Source organism: Drosophila elegans, unplaced genomic scaffold (assembly GCF_018152505.1).
Source record: "Drosophila elegans isolate 14027-0461.03 unplaced genomic scaffold, ASM1815250v1 contig_149, whole genome shotgun sequence".
In the NCBI taxonomy this organism is placed as follows: domain Eukaryota; kingdom Metazoa; phylum Arthropoda; class Insecta; order Diptera; family Drosophilidae; genus Drosophila; species Drosophila elegans.
Genome location: NW_024545513.1, coordinates 7,267,992 through 7,292,633, shown reverse-complemented (window position 1 = coordinate 7,292,633; position 24,642 = coordinate 7,267,992). Strand labels below are relative to the sequence as shown.

The 24,642-nt window shown below is 43.9% G+C and overlaps 8 protein-coding genes across 8 annotated transcripts; 7 read left to right on the top strand and 1 right to left on the bottom strand.

Annotated features, from left to right (window-relative positions):
• The first annotated feature begins 513 nt into the window (after positions 1–513).
• On the top strand, positions 514–6,424 carry LOC108142627 (transmembrane protein 68). The gene is made up of 4 exons (XM_017266618.2): positions 514–1,015; positions 1,092–1,230; positions 4,329–4,995; positions 5,550–6,424. Exons 1-4 carry the CDS (start codon positions 970–972, stop codon positions 5,667–5,669), a joined length of 972 nt encoding a protein of 323 aa, XP_017122107.1. The 5' UTR covers positions 514–969; the 3' UTR covers positions 5,670–6,424.
• A 120-nt stretch (positions 6,425–6,544) lies between these two features.
• LOC108142626 (alpha-glucosidase 2) lies at positions 6,545–9,754 on the bottom strand. Its single transcript, XM_017266616.2, has 2 exons — positions 8,021–9,754; positions 6,545–7,963 (listed from the first exon to the last, which is right to left on the bottom strand). Exons 1-2 carry the CDS (start codon positions 9,636–9,638, stop codon positions 7,065–7,067), a joined length of 2,517 nt encoding a protein of 838 aa, XP_017122105.1. The 5' UTR covers positions 9,639–9,754; the 3' UTR covers positions 6,545–7,064.
• Positions 9,755–10,100: 346 nt separating this feature from the next.
• LOC108142168 lies at positions 10,101–10,908 on the top strand. Its single transcript, XM_017265852.2, has one exon. It carries the CDS (start codon positions 10,193–10,195, stop codon positions 10,880–10,882), a length of 690 nt encoding a protein of 229 aa, XP_017121341.1. The 5' UTR covers positions 10,101–10,192; the 3' UTR covers positions 10,883–10,908.
• A 285-nt stretch (positions 10,909–11,193) lies between these two features.
• LOC108142197 (uncharacterized protein C1orf131 homolog) lies at positions 11,194–11,903 on the top strand. The gene has a single exon (XM_017265882.2). It carries the CDS (start codon positions 11,303–11,305, stop codon positions 11,855–11,857), a length of 555 nt encoding a protein of 184 aa, XP_017121371.1. The 5' UTR covers positions 11,194–11,302; the 3' UTR covers positions 11,858–11,903.
• A 374-nt stretch (positions 11,904–12,277) lies between these two features.
• LOC108142198 lies at positions 12,278–12,772 on the top strand. The gene has a single exon (XM_017265883.2). It carries the CDS (start codon positions 12,394–12,396, stop codon positions 12,715–12,717), a length of 324 nt encoding a protein of 107 aa, XP_017121372.1. The 5' UTR covers positions 12,278–12,393; the 3' UTR covers positions 12,718–12,772.
• Positions 12,773–12,879: 107 nt separating this feature from the next.
• Positions 12,880–17,170, top strand: LOC108142682 (serine/threonine-protein kinase CST20). Its single transcript, XM_017266688.2, has 2 exons — positions 12,880–13,488; positions 14,178–17,170. The coding sequence occupies exon 2, from the start codon at positions 14,191–14,193 to the stop codon at positions 17,077–17,079; it is 2,889 nt and encodes a 962-aa protein (XP_017122177.1). The 5' UTR covers positions 12,880–13,488; positions 14,178–14,190; the 3' UTR covers positions 17,080–17,170.
• Positions 17,171–18,690: 1,520 nt separating this feature from the next.
• Positions 18,691–21,446, top strand: LOC108142756 (segment polarity protein dishevelled). Its single transcript, XM_017266788.2, has one exon. The coding sequence runs from the start codon at positions 19,125–19,127 to the stop codon at positions 20,994–20,996; it is 1,872 nt and encodes a 623-aa protein (XP_017122277.1). The 5' UTR covers positions 18,691–19,124; the 3' UTR covers positions 20,997–21,446.
• Positions 21,447–22,142: 696 nt separating this feature from the next.
• Positions 22,143–23,512, top strand: LOC108142556. The gene is made up of 2 exons (XM_017266495.2): positions 22,143–22,468; positions 22,540–23,512. Exons 1-2 carry the CDS (start codon positions 22,260–22,262, stop codon positions 22,697–22,699), a joined length of 369 nt encoding a protein of 122 aa, XP_017121984.1. The 5' UTR covers positions 22,143–22,259; the 3' UTR covers positions 22,700–23,512.
• Positions 23,513–24,642: the final 1,130 nt, after the last annotated feature.

Sequence of the window (24,642 nt, the reverse complement as noted above, 5' to 3'; positions counted from 1 at the left end):
TTAATGTGTTTTAAAATGAAATCAACATTATTGCCTATTTATTGCAGGAATAGTGAACTCGTTTTATATTTCACATTTTCTGTCTATTAAAAAAATTTTTCAAAGTAGTGTTTTAATAATTTGAAAATAATGTATGGGTATTTATTTTTTGCTTTTCTGAGTATTCCCTAGAAGACTGAATTGCTGATAAATTAAAAATACAACAGAAATGTTCAGCAAATTAGGGAAGAACCATCCTTGTGTGGCGGGTAAAATAAAATAATTGCAAAACAAAAAAAATCTGTTTAAGTTTCAAACAACAGTATGTTTTTATCAGGACTATTTATGTTGCGTTACATAAATTAGCCCCCCACATTTTAAATTTGTTTTAAGAAACCTGTAGAGTTAGCTAGAAAAGCTACAAAAAAGCCAAGGGAGCCGCACAGGCAAGTTCTCCCTTGCTGAGAACCAAAGTCCGGCAACGCCCCCGGCCAAAACAGCTGGTCCGGCGTTGCCAGGTGCCACGATAGTGGGGCCGATGAAAAAAAGCAACAGAACAGCGAAATGAAATGAAGGAACAACAATAAAAGAAAGGCTACTTTGTAGTATTATTAACCAAAAAGCGCAGCGCGCTCACAATGTGGCTGACTGCGAACGGCGGCGGTTGTATATTTTGCGAGTGAGCGGAACGGTTGTTTACATTCTGACGAAAAGACCACAACAAATAGTCTCGAATAACAATAACAATGAAACATGCAAATAAAATGCACGTAAAGCGGCGCAAATAAATGATTCAAAATTTAACATACGATACGATGACCATTTAAAAAGGCAGAAAGAACGCAAGAATTAAAAAAAAGCGCAAAAGAGAGGCAAAGAAAGTCAAGAATCAGGCCAAACCGATTTGTTTTGTTTTTTTTTTGTTGTCGTGTGCCTTTAGTGGGTTTTCTTTGTGTGCCCAAGAATAACAAATGAAACACAGCACTTGAAATGGAATTTCTGGAGAACCTGTACAAAACGCTGCAAAGCCTACTGTGTGAGTACTACAAATTATGACTTGATAATTGGCCAAATAGTGAAATTGATCATGTTCTACTATCTGTTTACTTTAGCTTCCTACATTGATCTGGATTATTCGCTATGGGTATACCGTTTCTTGACCCCGCTAATTGTCACCTTTCTGCTGCCTTTGGTCTTCGTGGCTCTCATCTACATTTCATTTCTGGTGCTTTTTATCTACAAGTTGCACAGGTAAGCGAAATGCGCGGAAAAAATGCAAAATTGTCGATTGTCCAAAATGGAAAGGAGGTAATTACAATTACAGTGTAATTCTTTCCTGTTAATGAACTCTCTCATGCTGATCGTGCATTTTTGTGGCCACTCTCCCACCCACCCCAACACCACTACCACCTGTCCCGCTCGCGCCCTGTTAACCGGCATCTTGCATCCCGCTCTCCATTTGTAATTAAAAGGGCACATAAGAAAGGCAAGAGAAAGAGGAAATGGGAGAGAGAGAGCGCCGGAAAGTGTTGTCATTAATAAAAGCTAGATAAAAAAGAAGCCAAAAGTACAGTGCATATTGGATAAAAACGATAAAAATAACAAAAAAAAATACCTGGGGAGCCCACTGTTATAATAAGAAAAACAAGTGATCCACAAAATTATTATTTCAAAGATATTATTTTATTTTAACGAACGTATTAGTACAGCGCACAATAGATTGCAAATTTGAGTTTTTTTTATTCGTACAAGAGTTTATTGAAATTTGATTATAAAAGTGAAATTCTGAAAAGTCATCAAAATATATCATACCATATCAGTTTTCCCTTGTGTATAGGATTTTTACGCAGTGCTCAGCTTTAAATTATTTTATTTGCAAATCAAGTCAATGCTTGAAATAATGAGCACCATTAAGTTAGGCATCAAAAAAGTAATTATGAGTTAAAATAATTGTATCGAAAAAAATAATAATAAATTAGCTTAGGAAAATGTTTTTCGAGCATATACTGCTCAATAAAAAACTGGCTGATAAACAACCAAGTTGGCCGACACTGGTAGAACTGACCCTTGAAGAACAATACACTCTTGACCATTGCACCAATACAAAAAGCTGTTAAGCAGGTGATCGGCACTGCCAACTTTTACCCTATTTGTATATACCGGCGCGCCTGTGGTGGCGTGCTTTTATTTATTTTCTATTTCTAACTCTCTAATGCTCAACCGGTTGGTCATGCTAATTAACTGAAAAGCTTTTTAGCTACAACCACCACTAGCCCTAATGGCTTTAACTATAATGGCTAACGATGTCTGCAGTTTACAGGTTGCAAACAAACAAAAGGTTTTATCGATCAGAATGTTGCATCGCAATATGAGAGGATTAACAGAAATTATTTTAACTTTTGATAACGAGGTTTTATATTTAATCGCACCCGTGGTTTAGTCTGCTGTTTGCCTATCATTTTATGAATGTTTACACAATATGATAGTCGAACGGTAATTCGTGGCCTAGACAAGATAACATTTTATTGTTAAGAATTTTTTTTTTTTAGAACAAGGAAATGAAGGTTTATATAAGAAATATTATATTATAACACAAATAATAAATATAAAAGTTATGTAGGGGAAAAATGTAAAATTGGTAGTAACTTTTTTAACCTCCAATGTGAATTTTCACAGTTTGTAAAGTTTATATGCAAAATCAGCTACATATAAGCATTTATTTGTTTTGTGTTTAGAAGAAAACTCAATAAAAAGGCTATATTTAGTACGGCAACAATGTCTCAAAACATTTGCATGCACATATTTGAGATTTTAATATATGGTATGACAGTGAAATACATATACGTTTCATATAAGCAATAAATACTGTAGTTCAATTGAAACAGTTCGATAAGCAGTGGAAGTGAACTGAAAAATTCACAAACCAAAACACGCCATGAAACATTCCTTCTTCTGCCCGATATTGTTGTTTCTATAGCGTCATTCGCTTTACTTCACTAATGCCTATCAGTTCATGGTCATTGAGGACCCCGCCCCCAAAGTCCCCCCTCCGCCCCCAAATGCTATCGCGCGTAATCGCAGGAATTATAAGTCCATCAAAGAACCGCAAGGGGTGGAGGGGGGGATTGGCTTCGAATGCAATTAACTGTACTACCGCAATCTGATCCCCCTCATTCCCCATTTATATTTTTACATCTATTTTTTTATTGGCAAACGAACGACTGCGCTGCAGTGGAACAACCTATAAATATAAAAGCTTGACGATGCATAAACGATGTTCTTTTTATGAATTTAAAATGTAGCACTGCCGTGTTAATCGACTGATAATTATCTTATAATCTTTAGAGTTACAAATTGCATAGCGACCTTGACGATCGGAAATGTCAGTGGAAAGTAATAGATCTGGTTTGAGTACTTTTAACAACTTAATTACTTTTTGTTATAAAAGCAAAAGATCAGTTTAGTTAAGTAAATGGAAATCATTTTTTCGGATCAGCATTTGTATTAAAGCAATTATTTGATTGTGGATTTTATTATCAGGTTTAGATAAATGTTTAAATACATAATTTAACCGGCAAATATAATAACTTTTAACGAGAACTTTAATTTTTAAATACATATTTTTTTATACATACTTTAAAACTAATGTTAACTTTAATGGATAACGTTAAAATAAATATGGAAAATATTTTTCAGATCTTGGTGTTACCGAGGGATATTAATATGATATTTTATAAGAATTATTTGTAATTTCGGCTTGATCTAAAATGTTGGTCACTTCTGTTCCAGAATATATTAAATGGAAACTAGGGGATTCTTTTTTTTTCATTACTGTCCCACTTTGTTTTGGTCGCCAAGGGGCCAGAAGATTTGTGAATGAACCCTGTTATCAGTTGCCACTAAACGCAGTTTTGCCAAGGTGAGGCGACATTTCTTGCTTGTGTGTATATTGATTTATAAGTTATTTGATATGCATGGGGAGACACGACCAATTTATGCTGATAACACCTGCGGACAGCCAACTAAATTTAAACATAATTATCAGTGGGCGCCTGCCAGTTCTCTTATTGTTGTTGCCAATTAATTTAGGGAGCAAAGCCAAACCTGAATGAACTTTTTAAACTTAAATTTTAACTTTGGTTCAGGTCCAAAATCATAGAATCATCATTTTTCTGAACTTTATCAATATCTGATGATTGTATGTTTATGGCTATTCGAAATCTTAATAAAATAAATTGTAAAACAAAAACCTCTTAAGGTTTGATGTGTAGAAAATGATCATATTTATTTATTATTTATTATTTATTTTCTAAAATAAATAAAATATAATATTATAATATCATTTCCAGGCAGGTCATAATGCGAGCTGTGCAAGGGGATCGCAACTTCTGGCGGGTTGGTCGGAAGATTGTGGCGGCCATCTGGGATGCCCATGCCCGGATTTACCATGGCTACGAGGTGATCGGCCTGGAGAATGTGCCGCAGGAGGGTCCGGCGCTGATTGTCTACTACCACGGAGCCATACCCATCGACATGTACTATCTGAACTCGAGGATGTTGTTGCAGCGCGAGCGTTTGATATACACGATCGGCGATCGGTTCCTGTTCAAGTTGCCCGGCTGGGGCACCATTTCGGAGGCATTCCACGTCAGTCCCGGCACCGTGCAATCATGCGTGAGCATCCTGCGTGATGGCAATCTGCTGGCCATTTCCCCGGGCGGCGTCTACGAGGCGCAGTTCGGGGATCACTACTACGAGCTCCTCTGGCGGAATCGCGTCGGATTCGCCAAGGTGGCCATCGAGGCGAAGGCCCCCATCATTCCGTGCTTCACGCAGAATCTGCGCGAGGGCTTCCGCCAGGTGGGCATCTTTCGCACCTTCTTCATGCGGCTGTACAACAAGGTGCGCATTCCGGTCTACCCCATCTACGGCGGATTCCCGGTCAAGTTCCGCACGTATTTGGGCAAGCCCATTCCGTACGACGAGAACCTCACGCCGCAGGATCTGCAGATTAAGGTAAGAGCAATTACCAGTTGTTCAATGAACATTAAACAATACATAAATGCACTTAAATTAGCTGGCTGACAAATTGTTTTAAACTTAATTAAAAACACATTTCTCTGTACGGTGTTATACCGATATTTTTGTAATAAACTTTAAAAACTCTACTAATTTAATTCTAATTTTATTTTTCATTAGAATACTGTTTGCTATTTTTTGTACTGCCCTATTTTCTTGTCATTATTTTCACAAAATTGTCAATGACGACAAAACACTTTAAACCAGCTGTAATATATTTATATAAAATACAATTTTTTTTTAAATTAGAAAATAGATATATATTATTAAGCTCTTTGATAAGAAGCAGTCTACATTTATTAAATTTCTTATTTTTTTATAGCTGCATAAAACACACATAATTGTTCCTAAAATAATTACAAAAAAACGTTCAAATGTCTTCTAAATGTATGATTTCCTAACTTTTTTATTTAGCTTTTTAAGAAATTTCCATATTAAAACTTATATTTTGAGAGTCCCCCACTTATTGATTTGCTTATTCTCTTTTTTAGGTGGCCACAGCTATCGAGGATCTGATCAATCAGCACCAGCGATTGCCCGGTAGCATTTTGCTGGCCCTGTTGGATCGCCTGCCGTCGTTCAGGAGACGCGTCAAGAAGAAGGATGAGTGATCCGGATCGATATTGAGATCGAGATCTGCCAGCGTTAATCCCATTTCCGTTTAGAGTATAGAGAGATTAACAGATTGACTTTGGTTCTGGCCATATAAAGACTTTGTTCCAAGTACTTCATGATGTATAGGCAGCGCCATATATATCTCAGTAGATCATACTTACCTATATCTTAAATAATCTTTGTAAAAATGTCTCCCAGCCCCAAATGGCTTCCCTTTTTTGTTTTATTGTTTGTTTGTTTGTTTGTTACTGTGACAGTCACTCCCCAAAGTTCATTGAAATCCGGACGCGTACTTGCTAAAGTAATACACACGTAGATCGTATAAACGTTTTAATTAGCCCTAAAATAAGACTAACCAGCCCCCACTTGAGTCAAACACCGAACAAAGAAAACCTCTACCTTAATTTTTTTTTTTTTATATATTACCTTGACCATTTTTGATTTCGTTTTTCTTTCTTTTCTTTAGGGTAATTTTAGACACATTAAACAATTATCTAATTAGTTTTGCATTAAGTATATCGTGCATATATCATTTTTGTACCTTTTTTATGCAAAAAGAGAACAAAAAGCTAACAAAGAAAAGACAAAATATATATGTCTGCCTGTGAGTGTATGCATGCCTGTAAGTGAGTGCGATTGTGTGTACAATATAGTTAAGGAAATTGTGTATAATATAGCAATAATATCGGAGTATTCCAAGTGACAGGAATTGCCAAAAGAAAAATTAAATAAAACATGAACAAAACTCAAATTATTAGTTGTTTTGAATATCCTTTAAACTAAAATAAAAATCAAACGTTGCAAAAAGTTTGAGGTTTTTGAAGGGGATTTAGATTCAACTTTATCGCATTGAAAGAACTACACATTTTGGTTACTTTTTTTAGTATATATTTGTTATAATTTTAAAATTCGTCTATTTAACGCTAAAATGACCTTCCATTTACTTCATTTTTTCACTCGGTTTGTTTGTCAAAGTTTCTTAAGTATTGTACAGCAACTAGAGACTGGAATTTCTAAGGAGTACACGCGCAATTACAGTAGTCTACATAAGGATAGCTGAGTTTTCTATGACACAGAATCGCTAAAAATACATTATTTTAAAAGCATTACACCTGGTACATATTTAAAAGAAGTAAGAGCTAAATTTTACATTGAAAATCCATTAGGGTGAGATGCATTGTACAAATTAAAAAGCCTTTCTTAATTGACAAAAATATCAGTTTGCTAAATTCAAAGCAAATTATTGTGTAGCGTTTATTGGGTCAAAGAAAACCCATCTATCCTAAACACAAACAATTAGATCATTTCAGGAATCCGGGCAGGGATGTTCGTTGAGGAACTCACAGCAGATTTATTTATTTTTTTTTCTTCTTCGAGAGGCAAGAGGCAGTCTAGAACTGCTCGGCCATCAGGAGGACAACGGTGGCCGTCCAGCCGGAGAAGAGATTGCAGCCCTTGCCCTGGCCGGTGGTGTCGTCGTACTGCTCCCACAAATAGCCACTGCGCTGGTACTCCCGGAAGATGTTGCCCACCAGATTGTCGCGCAGTTCGGCGTAAATCTGGCGCGCCAATGAGGCATTCGGCCCATCGATTTTGCCATAGTGATGCAGAGCCTTGGCGGCCAGATAGTTAATATTAATCCAGATGGGTCCACGCCAATACGGTGGATCGTGCTCCGTGTTGCGCTTCATGTACAGCGGCGATCGCTTGGAGAGCGAACGCAGGCCGTATTTGGTCCACAGCTGTTCGGGATCGCGAAGATCGTGCAGCAGCTTGGTCAGATACGGCGAATCGTGATCCAGTTGCTCCAGCAGCAGCGGAAACAGACTGACATAGCCAAACGCGCTGTCCACGAACTGATAGGTGGGCACCTCACCAACCACGCGCCGCATTTCGGGTTGCTGTTGCTGCTGCTGGTACTGATGCCGCTGCTGCTGCTGCGGCGCCAGAGCCGGCGGACGCTTCAGTTTCACCTGGTCCGTGTGCAGACCCCAATCCGAGTACTGTTCGCTGTAGGGTGCCAAGTGCAGGCGATTCAGCTGCTCGTTGTCCGTCAAATAGGAGGCCGTCTCATAGTACTTGACATCGTCTTTGCCCAGCAGAGTGGACAACTCGGCCATCACACTGGCGGCCAGGGCAATCCAACAGCGCAGGTCCAGGTGGCGCTCCCTGTCCGTGGGATGCGAGGCCCGCGGATAGTCGTCGAGGCCGGAGGACAAGCTCTTGGGGTTCAGTTCGCGCATGGTTGTGGCATTCCTGCCGCGCCACAAGTAAGTGCCCAGCAGCTCACCTGGAACGAGGGGGCAGTATTAAGACACCATATAGACAGGGATGGCAGGAGACTCACCCTTCTGCGTGGTGTTGTACCAGTTGAACCAGGCCTGCATGCGCGGATACAGCCGCTCCAGCGTGGCCAGCCGTCCGTTTTGGGACAACTCCGCCCGATGGGTGGTCAGCAGCTTCCGGAGCGTAAGGAAGAAGGTCGGCGGATTGGCATTGCTGTTGCGCTGCGTGACAAACTCCTCGGGGACCTTGGCCAGTGCCTCCACGCCCAGGATCTGCTCCCGCGGGATCCAGCCCTCCACGTTGAGCAGATCGAACCAATGGCATATGATGTCCAGCTCGATGTCCACATCCCAGGCGCTGATCAGCAGGCCGTGGAAGCCCTCGTCCCACAGGAAGCCCCTGGGGAAGAAGCTGCGCGATGGCACGGCCGTGTAGAGCGGAGCCTTCCAGTAGGGCACTGGGTTCTTGGTGTGCACCGATTGCACCCGACTGGAGCCGTAGAAGTAGCCAATGCCACCGAGCGTGTTGCTGAAGGCGTTGCGCGCGAATCTCACCTCCTCCGGGGAGTGACCCTTCTGCTTTAGCCGGAAGCGCTCCTCGAAACGCTGCTCGAACTGGACGATCTTGGCCTGCAACGAATCCTGATAGGCACGGCCCGTCGGCGGCTTGGGTATGGATTCGCCCAGGGAAAATCCAGACGTCGACTGGTATGTGATGTCCAGCGTGAAGTCCACCTCGGCCGTGATCTGTATGGCTATGAAGTTCGGCTCGGGATTGTTGGATGGCAGACCATTCTGGGAGACTATCTCGCCGGGCAGGCCGATAAAGCGATTGCCCCGCTTGTCGGCAAAGGCGCGAAAGTGCGAGAAGAGCGTGTCCTTGAGCTTGGCCAGCGATGGGGCCACCGTGCTGAGGTACGATTTGTGCAGGATCTTGCCCTTGACGGCATGGAAACGCACCTGAAACTCGCCCAGGCCCTGCGTCTCACCGTAGACGCCCGGCTCCGGGCTCTTGTCATCCGACACGTACTTGATGTGCCCATTGGTGCGCTCATCAAGGGCCACATACCAGATCAGCGAGATGCTCTTGTCCCAGGCGCGCGTCGTATTCCTCACCGATATGCGGGCCGTCCAATCGCCGCCGTACTGCTTGCCCTCCGGGTACTTCACGAACGAGGTCTTCAGCTCGAAGGGCAGATCCTGGATCTCCTGGACGCCAAAGCTTCGGCCATCGTGATGTGTCCATCCGTAGGAGTCCAGCTTGTCGCCCTGCTCGCACCAATGCCGAATGCCCTGGCCACCCGGCCCAAGATTACTCGGTGTGTACCACATCAGGCCCATGACCAGCGAATGTGGATCACGCGTCTTCATTCCAAAGTAGTTGAGTGGCCTGTAGGAGCCCCAATACCGATCCGGCTGCTCCAGACCGGCATGCACCACCATCTTCTGGTGGTCAAAGGGCGTGTTCACCCGCGTCTCCAGGTAGCCCAGATAGCCAAAGTACGAGGCTATCGCCAGGCACACGCATCCAATCATCGTTTTCCACTTGTCAAGGATCAGATTGGAGGACAAACTGAAACCGGGATTGCGTTTCTGTTTGGCATTTGAAGCCGCTGCTGCCGCCGCTGCCGCTGCCGACGCCGGCGTGGAGCCCGAGGAGCTGCCCGTGTTCCTGGCCATTTTCCGCTTTTCCTTCAGTCTAGTTTATCGCTTTTTTATTCAGTTTTCCGCTGCTTCGAAATTCCTGGCAGGGCATTGTTTTTTTTGTCAATCCCGCGCAGCGTTGCCAGAATGTTGGATTCTCGAGCTCTGTTAACATAACATTGGTGGCGGCCACGTAAATCAAACAGTGTACAGTGGACCAGAAAGTTCATTTCTTAGACAAAAATCTGATTGTCTTCCATTGAAATACATATTTTGTTTTATTTCCCAACGATGAAATCGGTTTTAATGAAATCGTGTCGGTTATGGTCTGACATAAAGATATGAAATTAAAATCGACCCGAATTTATAAACAAAGATTTTAATGCAGATTTTTGGGGAATTGTACCACAAGCTTTTAGTTATTATTTATTATTATTAAACTATTAAGATAAATCATATTTCCTTGAATCATAAGTCACAATTTACAATAGTTATTTGATGAGTTTCGTATATCTTGATATTTACATCTTGACCATAACTGATTTCTGAACCAACCGCCTGCACCGATTAAAATTGTTAGTAACCCGAAAATGCTAAAATATCTAGCAGGAATCTTCGTCAAGCCGCGCAATGACTACGTGGATGGTCGCCTGACCACTCCTTTAAACAAGAAAATGCGGACCAGCTGTCTTCCGCAGGTCAAAAAGTACTCCCATGGGAAGGTATCGCTGATGTCCTTAAAGAGCATCATCAATGGAAGCAGGATTACGACGTCTGGGAAGGGAAAGTCGGAACACCGGGAGCCACGGCGCCGCAGGGAGGGCAATCCCTTCCAGGTTTCACGACCCATTAGTCGCTCCTCAATGCAATCCCTTAAGTTGCAGATGGAAGATCCCATTAGCTATATAGTAAATGTGGCGGCCTCTTGCTCGTCCAACGAAACCATTCCCCCATTACCAACTGAAGTGGTCCGGAATGAAAACGATTTGGAATCGCAATCACTGGAGGATCAGGACAAGTTTCTGGATTTTACGGCTTATAAAGAGGATTCCAGGTGTACTAGTAAGCTTGCTGAACAATCTCTACCCGTTCCACCACCCATTACACGCGTCCAAAGTTGGATGAGCTGCGCCACAGTCCCTTTGGATGCCACTCCCTTCAATAATTTTGATGGCCTGTCCAATCCCAATCCGAAGTTTTCCATCGACGAAGATCAGGATCCAATTGGCTGGGAGATGGACTGGCTGCCAGAAGAGTTTTGGTCAGATACTATGAAATAAAATAAATAATAGAAATAATTTTTTAATTCAAAAATGTGTTTTTAATATGTGTTTTTAATATGTTCAATAATAGATATAAGTTTTGCGTTTATTCAAATTTAACTGTTTTTTAAATCTTAAAATACACCCAACGAAAATAAAACGAAACAAAAAGAGTGAACAATTTAAATGAAATTTAATAAATAAATCACAACTGTATAAATTTTATTTTTTAAATATGTGTATTTGTGACGTAATAAAGGGAATCGAAAAGTCACCTTCCGAAAAGAAACACACTGAACTCCAGCCAGGGCTGCCAGATAGGCACAGGCGATCTTGGCATATTTAGTTCATTTTCGCATTGTACATGTGCCCTCAATATTTTGATTTCATATTATTTACCTTTTTTTTTACTGAACTTTGGCGACAACCGATCGGAAAATGAACGTAAGCGAGGATTTTAAGCCGGTGCCCACGCGAGCGGCCCTGGCGCTACAGAAGAAGCAGGAAAACAGCGATTTCCAGGCCCTCGTCTTCCACGAACCGCGAGCTCCTGTGAAAAATGCAGCCAAAAAGCAGGACGAAGGATCATCCGAGAAGAAGCCACACAAAATCAAGGAAGCCGGAAATGAACTGAATCCCGAGTTCGACATCAAAAGAGCCCGCCACGAGGTGCTCAACTTCGCGATGAAAAACCAGCGGGTGATCAAAAACAAGAGCAAAATGGAAATGTTCCAGCTCGTGAAGCTGGGCGCCAAGCCTCTGAAGAAACCGGCCAAAAACTACAAGGTCCTGAAGAACGAACGCCAGCAGCTGAAGAACATTCGCGAGGAGCGCAAGAAGTTCCATCAGTTGGGAAAAAATCAAGCGGGCGCCGCCAGCGTCAAGTGTCGCAGTAAATCGCAAAAGGAACGCAATGACAAGAAGCGGGCGCCCGTTTCCCACATCGATCAGCATTATGGAAAGGCGCAGCCCAAGTTCAAGACGAGAAAATAGTTGTAGAACTTATAATAAACCTAATTTAGTTAAATGTTTCAAACAACTGTATTGATTTCAAAGGTTTGCCCAGACCAAGGTTTTCTTTTTTTAACAGATTGAAAACAAAAGAGTAGTTCATATAACTGGGCTTATTACATCCAAAGCCCTAGTTTTATTTTATATTATTAAATATATAGCTAAATAAGTTGGTATATATTGGCCTTACCAGATGTTCTGAAGGCTAAGAGATATTTGGCATAAATTGATTAGTTCTAAGTAATACCCAAGGGAACTAATTTTTAATCTACCTCTTGGTGAACTTCTTTCCAACCCGCAAATTAATTAATATAAAATACAATAAAAAACAAAGACCATTTAATGAAGTATTTAAATTTCCGCCAGGCTGGCAGCTTTCCCTACCCGACAAAGCCTTGCCACATGATTCGCGGATTAGCAGAGTTTTGACGTTGGCCAACACAGGCACTTTGTTGATACGTGATTACGTGAATTATTTTTGCAAATAAAACGATTCCCGAGTAGTATTTAAACCCACAATGTTCTCGCCAACGCGTGCACTGCGCCCGGCTCTGAGCCGCTGCTACAGCCAGATCAAGGGCGGACCCGTTTCCGGCGGAGGCAGACCCAGTGCATCGGGATCGGGTTCTGCAGGATCCGCCCAGCAGGCCACATCCTCGCCAGCCGTAACAGGATTGACCAGTAATTGCGTAAAGCCCATCACTGGACCAGTCGGACCCGGGGCATCGGCCACGGCGGAATACAAGGTGCCCGAATATTACTGCTTTAATCGCTTCAGCTACGCCGAGGCGGAGGTGGAGATGGCCAAGTACCGCTGCCCGCAGCCCTCGGCTTTGAAGTAGAACAATCAAATTGTAACCAAATTGTTAATGCTAAATAAAAACAAATTCAAATGTTCATGATGTGGTGGGTTCGCAAGGGGGGTTAAATGCCAGTGTGACCAACTGAAGTTGGGCGTTTTCCAACACTAGCCAGCCGACACTTCTCAACACCAAGCCGCTCTCTTTTCAGTTCCAGTTTCAGCCAAGAGCGAGTAATTTCGAGCGCGGGAATCGGAATCGTGATAATCGTGTAAAACAGTAACTACTATTCAGTGTTTGCAAATAGCAGCCACTAGCAGATTTGAACCAATCGATTAGTGAGTGCAATTAAGTGGAATTCAAAGTGCAAAAACCACGAAAGCGCCTTTAAAAAAGAAAACCAACAACACACAGAGCCGTCGTGCATGTGTGTGTGTGGTACAGTTGGGTAGAAAAACATCGCCATCTCGGGTTGCCACCTGGTTGCCCTCTCATCGGTTTGGCCACTATATTGCCACCACTTTTGCTGCTCTCCTTCTGCAGTTCGGTTGTTGTTGTGCATCTTCGCCAGTTGAGTTTTCATTTTTTTTCCCCGAAAGGAAAAAGAATCCAAGAGACGGGCAAGCGGTTTCCTATTTTGCGAAACCAAACGCGTTTGCCAATTAAGTGTGGCCATCAACGCGGAGAGCCAGCTTTGCAGCGAGAGAGACGGAGCAGAACGGAAAAGAGAGCGCCGCGTTGTGAAAGTGCCAGCGAAAAGTGCGATTAAAGGCAATAACAAACGCCCGAGAAAATGTAAAGCGATTTGCGAAGGTAAGCTAGCGAATTTTAGCTACAATAAAGTGCAAATTTCTTTCTTTTCTCTCTATATATGAGCGTGTGTGTGTAAGTGCTGCGACTGGCGCGCGAAAAAGTGACGAAAATAGGCGCCAGAGTTGCCAGAGCAGCGGCTCATTACATACATATTTCTATTAAAAACAGTGCGCCTTGCCTATGTGCAATGTGTTGTGGCTGACAAGCCGGGGTTTTTTTCTATTCAGTGAAAATAGCGCAGCTTGCTTTGCAATAAATGCTCATAAGGTCTAAAAAATATTTCCTTGCCGCATTGTTCTTGGTCAAGAACGGCCGAATCCGAAAAGGGCGCCATTTCTTAGTATTTGTGTGTTTTGCACTGCGAGAAAATTTCAGTTAGAAAATCAATACAAAAATAAACACAATTATTATATTTGTAATTAAACAAGTTTGACCTCAATAAAAACGCCTATAAGAAAAAGGTTACATATGCCATATACAATTAAACCCTGGTAAATGGTAGTGCTTCATAAAATTTTTATTTTCCCTGTGCGTTTAGAGAAAATGTCACTCAAGCAGATTGTCTTTATATTTGGGCACAGTAAATTAAATTAAAACCTTGCGTTTCCCATGGACCATGGCTCACTGTACATTTTCCTATATGGTCACAATAATGAGGCTATTTGTTTTGTCTTCAATTCCAATTCTAGCCACCCATGAAAGATGCGAGCTGGAAAAAAACAGGCAGCTGAAAGCGTCAAGACACGTCCTTGCATTGTCTACGTGAGGAATCTGCGCGAGGAGGAGGAGGAGTCGCCTTCGCCGCGAGGAGCAACGCCAGCCGGCAAACTGAGGAAGAGGGATAATCAGCGGGAGTCGCAGCAGGAGCTGCGAGAGACCCGCACAAGCCGCCGCTCCGGAGGATTGGTTGGCGTGGTCCAGGACAAGCCCTCACCGCGCACCCGGCAAGCCGTGAAGCCAGCGGCCTCGCCTTCGCCACCGCCACGTTCAAAGATTATCAGGGAATCGGTCTCCAAGGAGTCGGTCAATATGGCCAAGCGACGCACCACCGTCCTGCTAGGCAGCTCCGGCGGGCATCCGCACGCCGGCGGCGCCAATCCCCACAAGCTGGGCCTGCTCAAGGCACGGCGCTCCACCCAAGCGGAATCGCCCAAGCAGCAGATCTACAAACCGGCTTCGGCAGCAGCCAGACATGTGCCGGAGAGTCCGCCGCCCACCATTGCGGCCAGTCGCTCCAGGCGCTCCATCAAGCCGAATCCCAAGTACGCCAGCGAGGACATGGTTACGCCCAAGTACATGGCCTCCATGGGCGACGGTGGTGGTGGCAGTCATTCCGTCGCAGGACGCCATGGCCGGCAGGCCAAGCAGCTGTTCACGAATGACGACGACATCAGCGATCTGCTGGACTTGGACGAGGACGACGATGACGAGCTGGCGGATGCCGCCTTCAATCCCCAGCTGCACAAGTCCGACGAGGACGACGACGACGACGACGAGGATGACGATATCAGCGAGGCCGAGTACGAACAGGAAATGCGTCGCAAGCTGCCGCCGGTCAAGCGTGGACGTGGACGTCCACCAAAGGCCAGTAATGCCAATGCCAGCACGTCCAACGCGTCCAGCCTGACTTCCAGCGGGGTAAGCGCCAAGGTAGTCATCAATTCGACCGGCGGACGCACTGCACCCAGCAGCCTGCAGCAGTTGCGCCGCACCATGGCCGTCAATATGGCAAGGAGCAATGCCAGTATGACGGAGGGATCGGGATCGGGATCGGGCTCCGGTCCCGGCCCAGCATCCGCCAAACGCAGGCTGGAGACCAGCGAGAGTGAGAGTCCTGTGGTCCGCAAGCGCATGGTCATCTCTTCGAGCGGTGGCGGCCCTCAGCAGCGCACCGTGCCAGTGGTGAATGGCGCCACCACCACCACCAAGACGATCACGCCCAGTGCGAGCACGCGACCCAAGTTGGGCCAGGCGGGCAGTGTGCCGGCCAGGATGCTGCCACAGCGACGAGGCAGCACCCACAAGATGAACTCCTCGAGCAACTCCAACTCGCATGCGGTCAGTTCTACGCCCACCACACGCTCGGCGGTCGGAGGAGGCTCCAATAGCGTGGAGAAGAACGAGTCTGAGGGCGACGATGTGCCCACATTCACCATTGTCAACATCGATGACATTATCAACCAGGACGATGTGCTCATTACCAGATCCCACAGTGCAGTGGCCGCTGCAGCAGCTAGCAATGCCAGCAAAAAGCAAGCTGTGGGCAGGCCGCGCACCAGAAACATCCTGCCCAGCAATTTGGGGGTCAACGAGAAGAAATCCATCACTGTCAACTCGGAGAAATCCACGCCCGCTGCTGCAACCAACAATGCAGTCGGCAACCCGGCCAAACGCATCAAGATCCTGGCCAGCAACAGCAGTGTAAACACCAAATTGGGCCCCTTGCATATCCAGAGCCAGAGTCAAAACCAAATCCAGCTGCCCAAGCCCAGGCCAAGGATTCTCAACACGGAGATGGGCAAGAAGACGCAGTCGATGAAGCCGCTGATGAGCATGGGCAAGGAGCTGTGCCCCACATACGCGGACACCGAGGAGGACGATCCAGATCCAGATCTGGACTTCGATGACGATGAGATACCGGCATCGATTGTGACCCGTAAGAATCCCAAACAGGCAGCAGCCCCAGCAGCATCCGCAACAGCAGGTGGCGGAGGCGGAGGTGGAGGAGGAGGAGGAGGAGGAGGAGGTGGAGGACCACCAACATCCGGCGTCAACAAGTGGAACAGTAACCGCCGCAATGTGCTGTCCACGACAGCTTCGACGGTGAATGCCCGTGCCGACAGGAAGCTGAGCAAGCTGCTGGACGAGGTAGACGAGCAGCCGGTGTTCAAGAAGCCCAGCTTGAGTCCACAACGCAGGAGCAAGGAGAACCAACAGCTGCAGCAGGAACAGCGTGTGAAGGAGGAGGCCGCCCAGAAGGAGCCACCGTCGGCCAGTGGCGGCGGTGCGGAGGATTCAGGCACTTTCAAGTACTTCCCGCCCGAGACCACCACTTTCTGCGAGGAGGATGGGCGCGTGGTGAAGAAGATCACCTGCTACGAGACGTGGCATGTGATCAGCACGCCCAAGGACTCGCCGGGCAAGGCAACACGCCAGCAGCGCACCTGCCTGGAGCTGGCGCTGGTCAAGCTGGCCAATGTGGCGGCCAGGATTAAGATGCCCTCCGGCAAATGGAGCAGCAAGGTGACCCTGTACAAGGTGTCGCCCTCGCTGATGACCCGCCAGACGATGACCATCTTTACGGGCGATCTCAAGGCTTACAACATACCCGAGGAGGACCGCCACAAGTACCAGCCGTCGTGCGTGCTCTTCCGCCGTTCCGTGGTGGACAGGAGCAAGTGCCGGGTGCCCTACGACCGGGCCATAATCTTCAAGAACAAGTGCTTCTATGCGAACATCGATGGCAAGCATGTGAATCTAATGGGCGCCCCCGAAACGGTGACCACCGTCAAGGATGTGGAGATCCTGCTGGACATCGTCGACCGTCTGTCGCTCAGCAGCACTCTGGTGGAGATGGTGAACACCAAGTGAGGATCAGAGGACCACTGGCACCACTAGGAAACGTATCACATTGTAAAAAATAATTCACACACACACACACCCCTCCAACACCCCCAACCCCCCCCCCACACACACACACACACACACACAGAAAACGGACACTCGATAATTTGTTTTGTGCATTAGCAAACCGATAATACTATAACAAGTTTTTTTTTTGTAAAACGATTAACTTAGTTGTAATAGTTAGTCTAGTGTAACTATAATATATATATTATATCGTAAACAGCAGACGGACATACATAAATACAAACGGCGGATGTATCTATGTACTATATACTAAACATTTAAGCATGATATGTTGAGAAATTCGAAAAGATCGGAAATTTGGCGGAGGAATCAATCCTGGTTTTATTTGTAATGTCATACGACTCCCCCTCCCCCCTTAAGAATAATTAAAAATCGAACACTTTTTTAAACGGCAATTATTTAAATCGTAGTTCATTTACAACTATGTAAAACAAGGCGTACGCATGTCTGTTTACGCCAAAATGGAGGTGTAGCGTTTAAGTCGAGTGTATATTTAACTGAAAAGCCCTTTAAAACATACAAATAAAAGAGAAAACTGATTTAAATAAAAAATGCTTTTGATTCTCAACGGGGGCGGCTGATAATTGGCATGCAGAGGTTATCTGGGAAGCAAAGGGCTATAAATAAAATGCACCACCATTCGCTGGAGTTTTTTATCTGATACTTTGAAAAGATTAAACGAATGTACGCTCATCCTTGTATAACAAAAACTTTAAATCAAATTCGTATAAGCTATTTTTTGTGCATTATTTTTGTTGTCCAAGTAATTAAGATCTAATAGATTTTTTCTAGAGTACAATGTACAAAATCGTTAACTATTTAATTGAAATTGTTGTGAACTTTTAATCCTACGAATCTTGATATGAAAAATAGGAAAGCCAGTTCAAGTCTCAACAAATTTGTAAGTAAATAATTTATTTTTATTTTCTCATCCGGACTGGGTTCAAATATATAAACATTTTCCATATTTTATTAAAGAGAATTTGCACTAGCTTCAGAGTAAACCAATACACAGCAAATGTAAATAAATTTATTCATAATGTACTTTTAGAATTGTAAAATATTTTGAAAAAACAGGTTTAAATATAACGTTAACTATCGATAACAACGACTTATTGTTCCATTTTTGGTATTTTATTACCGGACGCTAGAGAAGTGACCGTTACTCATTTTAGTCTTTACTCGATGAAAAGTGCAAATCAAAATCCAATGCTCAAATAGTGGATGTTTCAAAAAAGAGAATGTATTGGAGCTTAGTAGAGCCTAGAAGCTATTTTCCAGAAAATTCAAAAGTTAAGCTTTCTTGCAACAATCTGGCAGCCTTGTTTTTTTCAGTGACAAGTGGCCCGCCTAAGGGAAAATAAAGCATTGCCTTGGTTTATTATTTTGTAAAAAAGGTCAAGTTAATTGGGAATGGATTTTTAAATTTCCACATGAGGAAAATGCATCAAAACGATTTTCCGTCCAGCTATTGCTAGTGTGACCAAGTGCATGGCATTTGGAAAATATCTCCTACTCCCGGTAGGCGTTTTAGCATTCTGTGCGTAAAAAGCGGATACCACACTGCGTCGGTCAGTTTTTTTTAGTCTCAAAATAAAATTCGAACAAAATTATTGGTAAACTAGCAATATGCATGTTTCGCCCCCGAATTTTGCGCAACGTACTGCCCGCCCGATATTAACGCGATAGAAATCACGCCAATGGAGCAGTTCTACAACCGATTTGATAGCATTCACAATCGCTATTCGCATTGAACGGAACACCCAGCCCAAAAAAAAGAGAAAGAAAAAGGAAAAGAAACGCGTGCGAGAGCGAGAGGGCAAGAGAGACAGAGACGACAGGAGGGGGAGAAAAGCGAGTGATTTTTGTTGCAAAGGGTTTTCCTTTCCTGATTTCCCGATTTTCCTGTGTTTTTACTGTTTTTTTTTTGTGCCCCCCCCCCAATCGTGTTGTGTGGCCGTGTGTAGCCAGTGAAAAGGGGCAAAATGGACGCGGACAGGGGCGGCGGGCAGGAGACGAAGGTGATATACCACATCGACGATGAGACGACGCCGTATCTGGTGAAGATCCCCATTCCATCTGCCCAGGTGACGCTGCGCGATTTCAAGCTGGTGCTGAACAAGCAGAACAACAACTACAAGTACTTCTTCAAGTCCATGGATGCGGATTTCGGTGTGGTCAAGGAGGAGATAGCCGATGACTCGACCATCCTGCCCTGCTTCAATGGGCGCGTTGTGTCCTGGTTGGTATCGGCCGATGGCACCAATCAGTCGGACAATTGCTCCGAGCTGCCCACCAGCGAGTGTGAACTGGGCATGGGTGTGCTGACCAACAGGAAGATCCAGCAGCAGCAGCAGCAACAACAGCAGCAGCAGCAACAACAACAACAGCAGCAGGTGCAGCCTGTCCAGCTGGCGCAGAAGCAACAACAACAGCAGCAGCAGCAACAGCAGCAGCAGGTACTGCATCATCAGAAAATGATGGGCAATCCGCTGCTGCAACCGCCACCGCTCACATATCAATCGGCCTCGGTGCTCTCCAGCGATCTGGACTCGACCAGTCTCTTTGGCACCGAATCCGAGTTGACCCTCGATCGCGACATGACCGACTACAGCAGCGTCCAGCGGCTGCAGGTGCGCAAGAAGCCGCAGAGGCGCAAAAAACGGGCGCCCAGCATGTCGCGCACCTCCTCGTACAGCTCCATAACGGACTCGACCATGTCCCTGAACATCATCACCGTCTCCATCAACATGGAGGCCGTCAACTTCCTGGGCATCTCCATTGTTGGCCAGTCGAATCGCGGCGGCGATGGCGGCATCTATGTGGGCAGCATCATGAAGGGCGGTGCCGTGGCCCTCGACGGACGCATCGAGCCGGGCGACATGATCCTGCAGGTGAACGACGTGAACTTCGAGAACATGACCAACGACGAGGCGGTGCGGGTGCTGAGAGAGGTGGTCCAGAAGCCGGGACCCATCAAGCTGGTGGTGGCCAAGTGCTGGGACCCCAATCCGAAGGGCTACTTCACCATTCCGCGCACGGAGCCGGTGCGGCCCATCGATCCCGGTGCCTGGGTGGCGCACACCCAGGCCCTCACATCGCACGACAGTATTATCGCCGACATTGCGGAGCCGATCAAGGAGCGACTGGACCAGAACAACCTCGAGGAGATCGTCAAGGCGATGACGAAGCCGGACAGCGGTCTGGAGATCAGGGATCGCATGTGGCTAAAGATCACCATACCGAACGCGTTCATCGGGGCCGATGCGGTCAACTGGGTGCTGGAGAATGTGGAGGATGTGCAGGACAGGCGGGAGGCGCGACGGATCGTCTCGGCCATGCTGCGCAGCAATTACATCAAGCACACGGTCAACAAGCTGACCTTCTCGGAGCAGTGCTACTACGTGGTGAACGAGGAGCGCAATCCCAATCTGCTGGGCCGGGGCCAGGGCCATCTGCATCCGCACCAGCTGCCGCACGGGCACGGCGGCCATGCGCTGAGCCATGCGGACACCGAGAGCATCACCAGCGACATCGGGCCGCTCCCGAACCCGCCCATCTACATGCCATACTCGGCCACGTACAATCCAAGTCACGGCTATCAGCCGATCCAGTACGGCATCGCCGAGCGACACATCTCCTCGGGATCGAGTAGCAGCGATGTGCTAACCAGCAAGGACATCTCGGCGTCGCAGAGCGACATCACCTCGGTGATCCATCAGGCCAACCAGCTGACCATCGCCGCCCACGGCTCCAACAAGTCCTCCGGCTCCTCCAATCGCGGCGGAGGTGGTGGCGGCGGCGGTGGCAACAATACCAACGATCAGGACGTATCCGTATTTAATTACGTATTGTAGAAACCTTTCTTTTTGCAATCAAATTGTGTTTTTAATTAATTAAATTAAATATGTACGATTATTCTTTTTTATATACGAGTATACAAAGCAAGCAAACAGCAAACAACAATATAATAATTATAATAATAATAATAATTATAATAATAATAATAATACTTATGTATATGTATGGTACGTGTAAGTCATAGAAAACGAACGCTAAACAGCCAGCCACAAAGAGAAGGATCAGCAGGATCGGGAGGAACAAGGAACACCACAGGGATATCCGTGTCCGGCATTAATCGGTTGTGGAGACGATCAGATCAGATCAACTGAGATATATGATATGTGAGCAGGAGCGGATGGAGCAGCAGAAACGGCAGCACGACGGACGAGGATGATTTTGAATAAAGTTCTAAGAATTTAGTAATCACAAAGTAAATAAATACAAATAAAATGAAAAATGAATAATCGATGGCTTTTCGTATAAAAGGTCGGGTCTTATCTGCTTTTGCTGAATACTGTGGTCATCATTAATTTGGTGTGATTTTTTTGTAATTAAATTTATTTCAATATAATGAATCCTAAAAGGCACAGTTTATCAATTTTGTTTTAATTATACTGAAATTAATAAGAGTTAAAACTTTATATTTTATTTCAAACTATTTTTTATCTTGTGATAAAAAGTTTTTTTTAATAAAACTACGTTTGAATGAATGCATTAAGCCAAAATATAAAACAAACAATTAGTTTATAAGAAATATCTCTGAGTTTTATTGTTGTTTAGCATAAAAAAAAAATCAAGTATATGGACCTTCACAAAAGTAAAAGTCAGCAGATAAGAGCATTAAAATAGTTTTAGTCAAAACATATACTTAAAAAGCATAAACAAATCAAGGAATATAGTAAAAAAATGCATTTTTGAATTCAAAAGTGTACATTTTAAGCGAGTCAATAGTTTTCCCCCTAAAACAAACAATATGGCATCTAGATACCGCCTCGAAAGATCTCTGTACGCGGAACCGAGCATGGATATGCACTTAAGTGCATAAAGAAACCTATAAATAGATTTACCAATGTAGGCAGCGGCTGCAATTTAAATAAACCGCCCTGTTTCGTCGTTTTGCAGCACTGCCAGTGCCAATCGATTGTGAAGTTATCGAAAAGAGCAAGCCAAAAAACAAACAACAACTTTTCGGGCCACATAAAATCGATTTTCATTGATTTTACTAGAAAATTCGGATGTAGGAGTGCGTATTTTTGAATAAAGTGATCAAATACGAAATGGCCACCGATGTGGAACCGACGGCGAATACGGCGGACAAGTTTTCGGCCAATGCCGAGGAGCTGGAGGGCTATTATCTGATGCTGGAGGCGGGAAATATTCCGGAACTGCAGTGGCAATTCCCGGGACGCAGGGCTCCATCGCCGGAGGTCGGATCCGGCGCAAATAGCAAGGAACTGGAGCAGGCAGCCGATGTCATTGAACAGGAGTAAGATTTCTGGCTATATAATTGGATATATATAACCCATATAATGCCTTCCCCCCCACCTCCCATTTCAGACCCCAAAAGGCCAATGACTTTGATTTCAGCGACGAGGTGGCCCCCACCCAAATGCGCGTCCGTAGTCAGACATCCACGCCCAAGTCGGCCAAAAAGAAAACGGCCAACTTTGCCGGGGTCATGGACACGCTGAGGAAGAAGAACGCGGAGAGCTCCTAGCACCCGCCAAAATTCTGATACTAATCTGGCCCAGAAATCGGAATACAGCCAAAACTTGGGATCACTTTGTATCGTTGCATGTCTATAGGCATCGCCAAATCCGAATGTAGACCAGAACCAAGTTCCTTAAGTCTTATGGCTTCTGCTAGCGAGGAAGTTTTTATTTATCAATTACAAATTACTACACTATACTTTTTAACCGGAGAGCCAAGAAAGTCGGATGTTGGCCAATCTAAGGATCACTCGTTGCATCCAAATGAAACAATCTAGGCGATTTAAAAATCATCTTAAAAGGAAAAACGCGGAGAGCATGGCATATGGAAACAGAAACGAGGATTTTGGCATTTGCTCGAGAAAAAGGTTTTGCTGCAGAAAAAACCTAGGAATCCTACAGTTACCGCCTCATTAAGTCTCGAAGGTTTTTTCAAGTAACGTTATTACTTTGCCAGTGGAACACACTGAGTTTATTTAAATTTAAGAGAACCAATTTGTACTTGAGCTCTGAAGACAGAAATCAGTTGATATGATGATCAATTTGATGACTACAAATCATTTTTGACCAACATTTGAATTTGATTTTCAAAATATAAATATTAAACTGACTTTAACTTTATTCACATTTAACCAGTAAGGAATTTAATACAAAAAAAATATGACGAAAATTCTTTTAATGTTCTAATCGATTTTTATGTCGTGCGACTCAAGTGCTGTAATTAAAAAACCATACCATAAAGCAAAAACTTGCTAAGCCACGCTCACATTAAATATTTACCAAAAACTCTATTATAACCAATAAATAATATGCCATTAATATTAAGGATATTTGATAAGAAGGGTGTTATCAGCCAACTAGTTAGGGTACAACAAGATTATTTCGAAACTACTTATATAACAAGAGTAGTTTGTAGGGAATTCTTATTTACCATTTAATAGTTGAGTTTTACATTTGATAGCAAGGACTGGTATACAGTATCTTGTTAAGGAGACAACCTATTCTTTAGAATTAACTAACTTAAGAGTAGCTCAATCAGTGAGTTGCAAATGGGCACCATATACCATATAAGATTCGTTTGTAAGTAAGACATAAGCAACTTTTGTTCCACTTTAAAATTGAGTTTATATTTATGCCACAATGGCAGTATTTTTAATAATATTGCCAAAAACCGTCGTTTGAAGATTAGTATATATAGGGTAAAAGGTTTTTTTGCCATTTATAAATTAGGATTTAGATAGTATTTAACATATGGAACTGCCATTTTACATTTAACCCCTAAATTTGCATTTAACAGCAGGCACTGAAAAACAGAAAGTTGTAAAAGGGCTCATAAGTACATATTTATAAGACTAAAATAACTAAAACAAGATAAGTAAAACCTGTATATATAATGAACTAACACTGAATTTCACAAAAAGCTGTTATACTCGTGTCTGAAAGTAAATACAAATAATTGAAATCAACACATATGTAGGTATTCCAAGTAGTTCTTTAAGATCTATTTGCTGTTATCTATTCCCAAATAAAATAGTTGGATGTCTAAACCTAACAATCTCGATTTAAAAATTTCATAGGATTGAATATATAGAATTTTTCTATAAAAGTAGTGCCATCTCTGTCGTTTGTATGGTTCGAGAAAAATATCCTGTTCTCTAATGATCAAATATACATTTTATAGAAAACTAAAAACGTTTTTGTTGACTGATTTCGATTATTTGCATTTGGAAAGCAGAAATTTTATAATTTTTTGATATATCTCAAATATATGGCTTAGATGCTAAAACAAATAAAATATATGTATAAGGTCAATATAACATAATATTCTCGAATAAATGTTCTGATGTGTTGTATTTATATTAAATAAAATTAAATTAGAGGCTGCAACGTTGAGATCCCTTTAAACACAACCAGAAACTCCCGTTCTGATCCCAATATATATAATGCAATA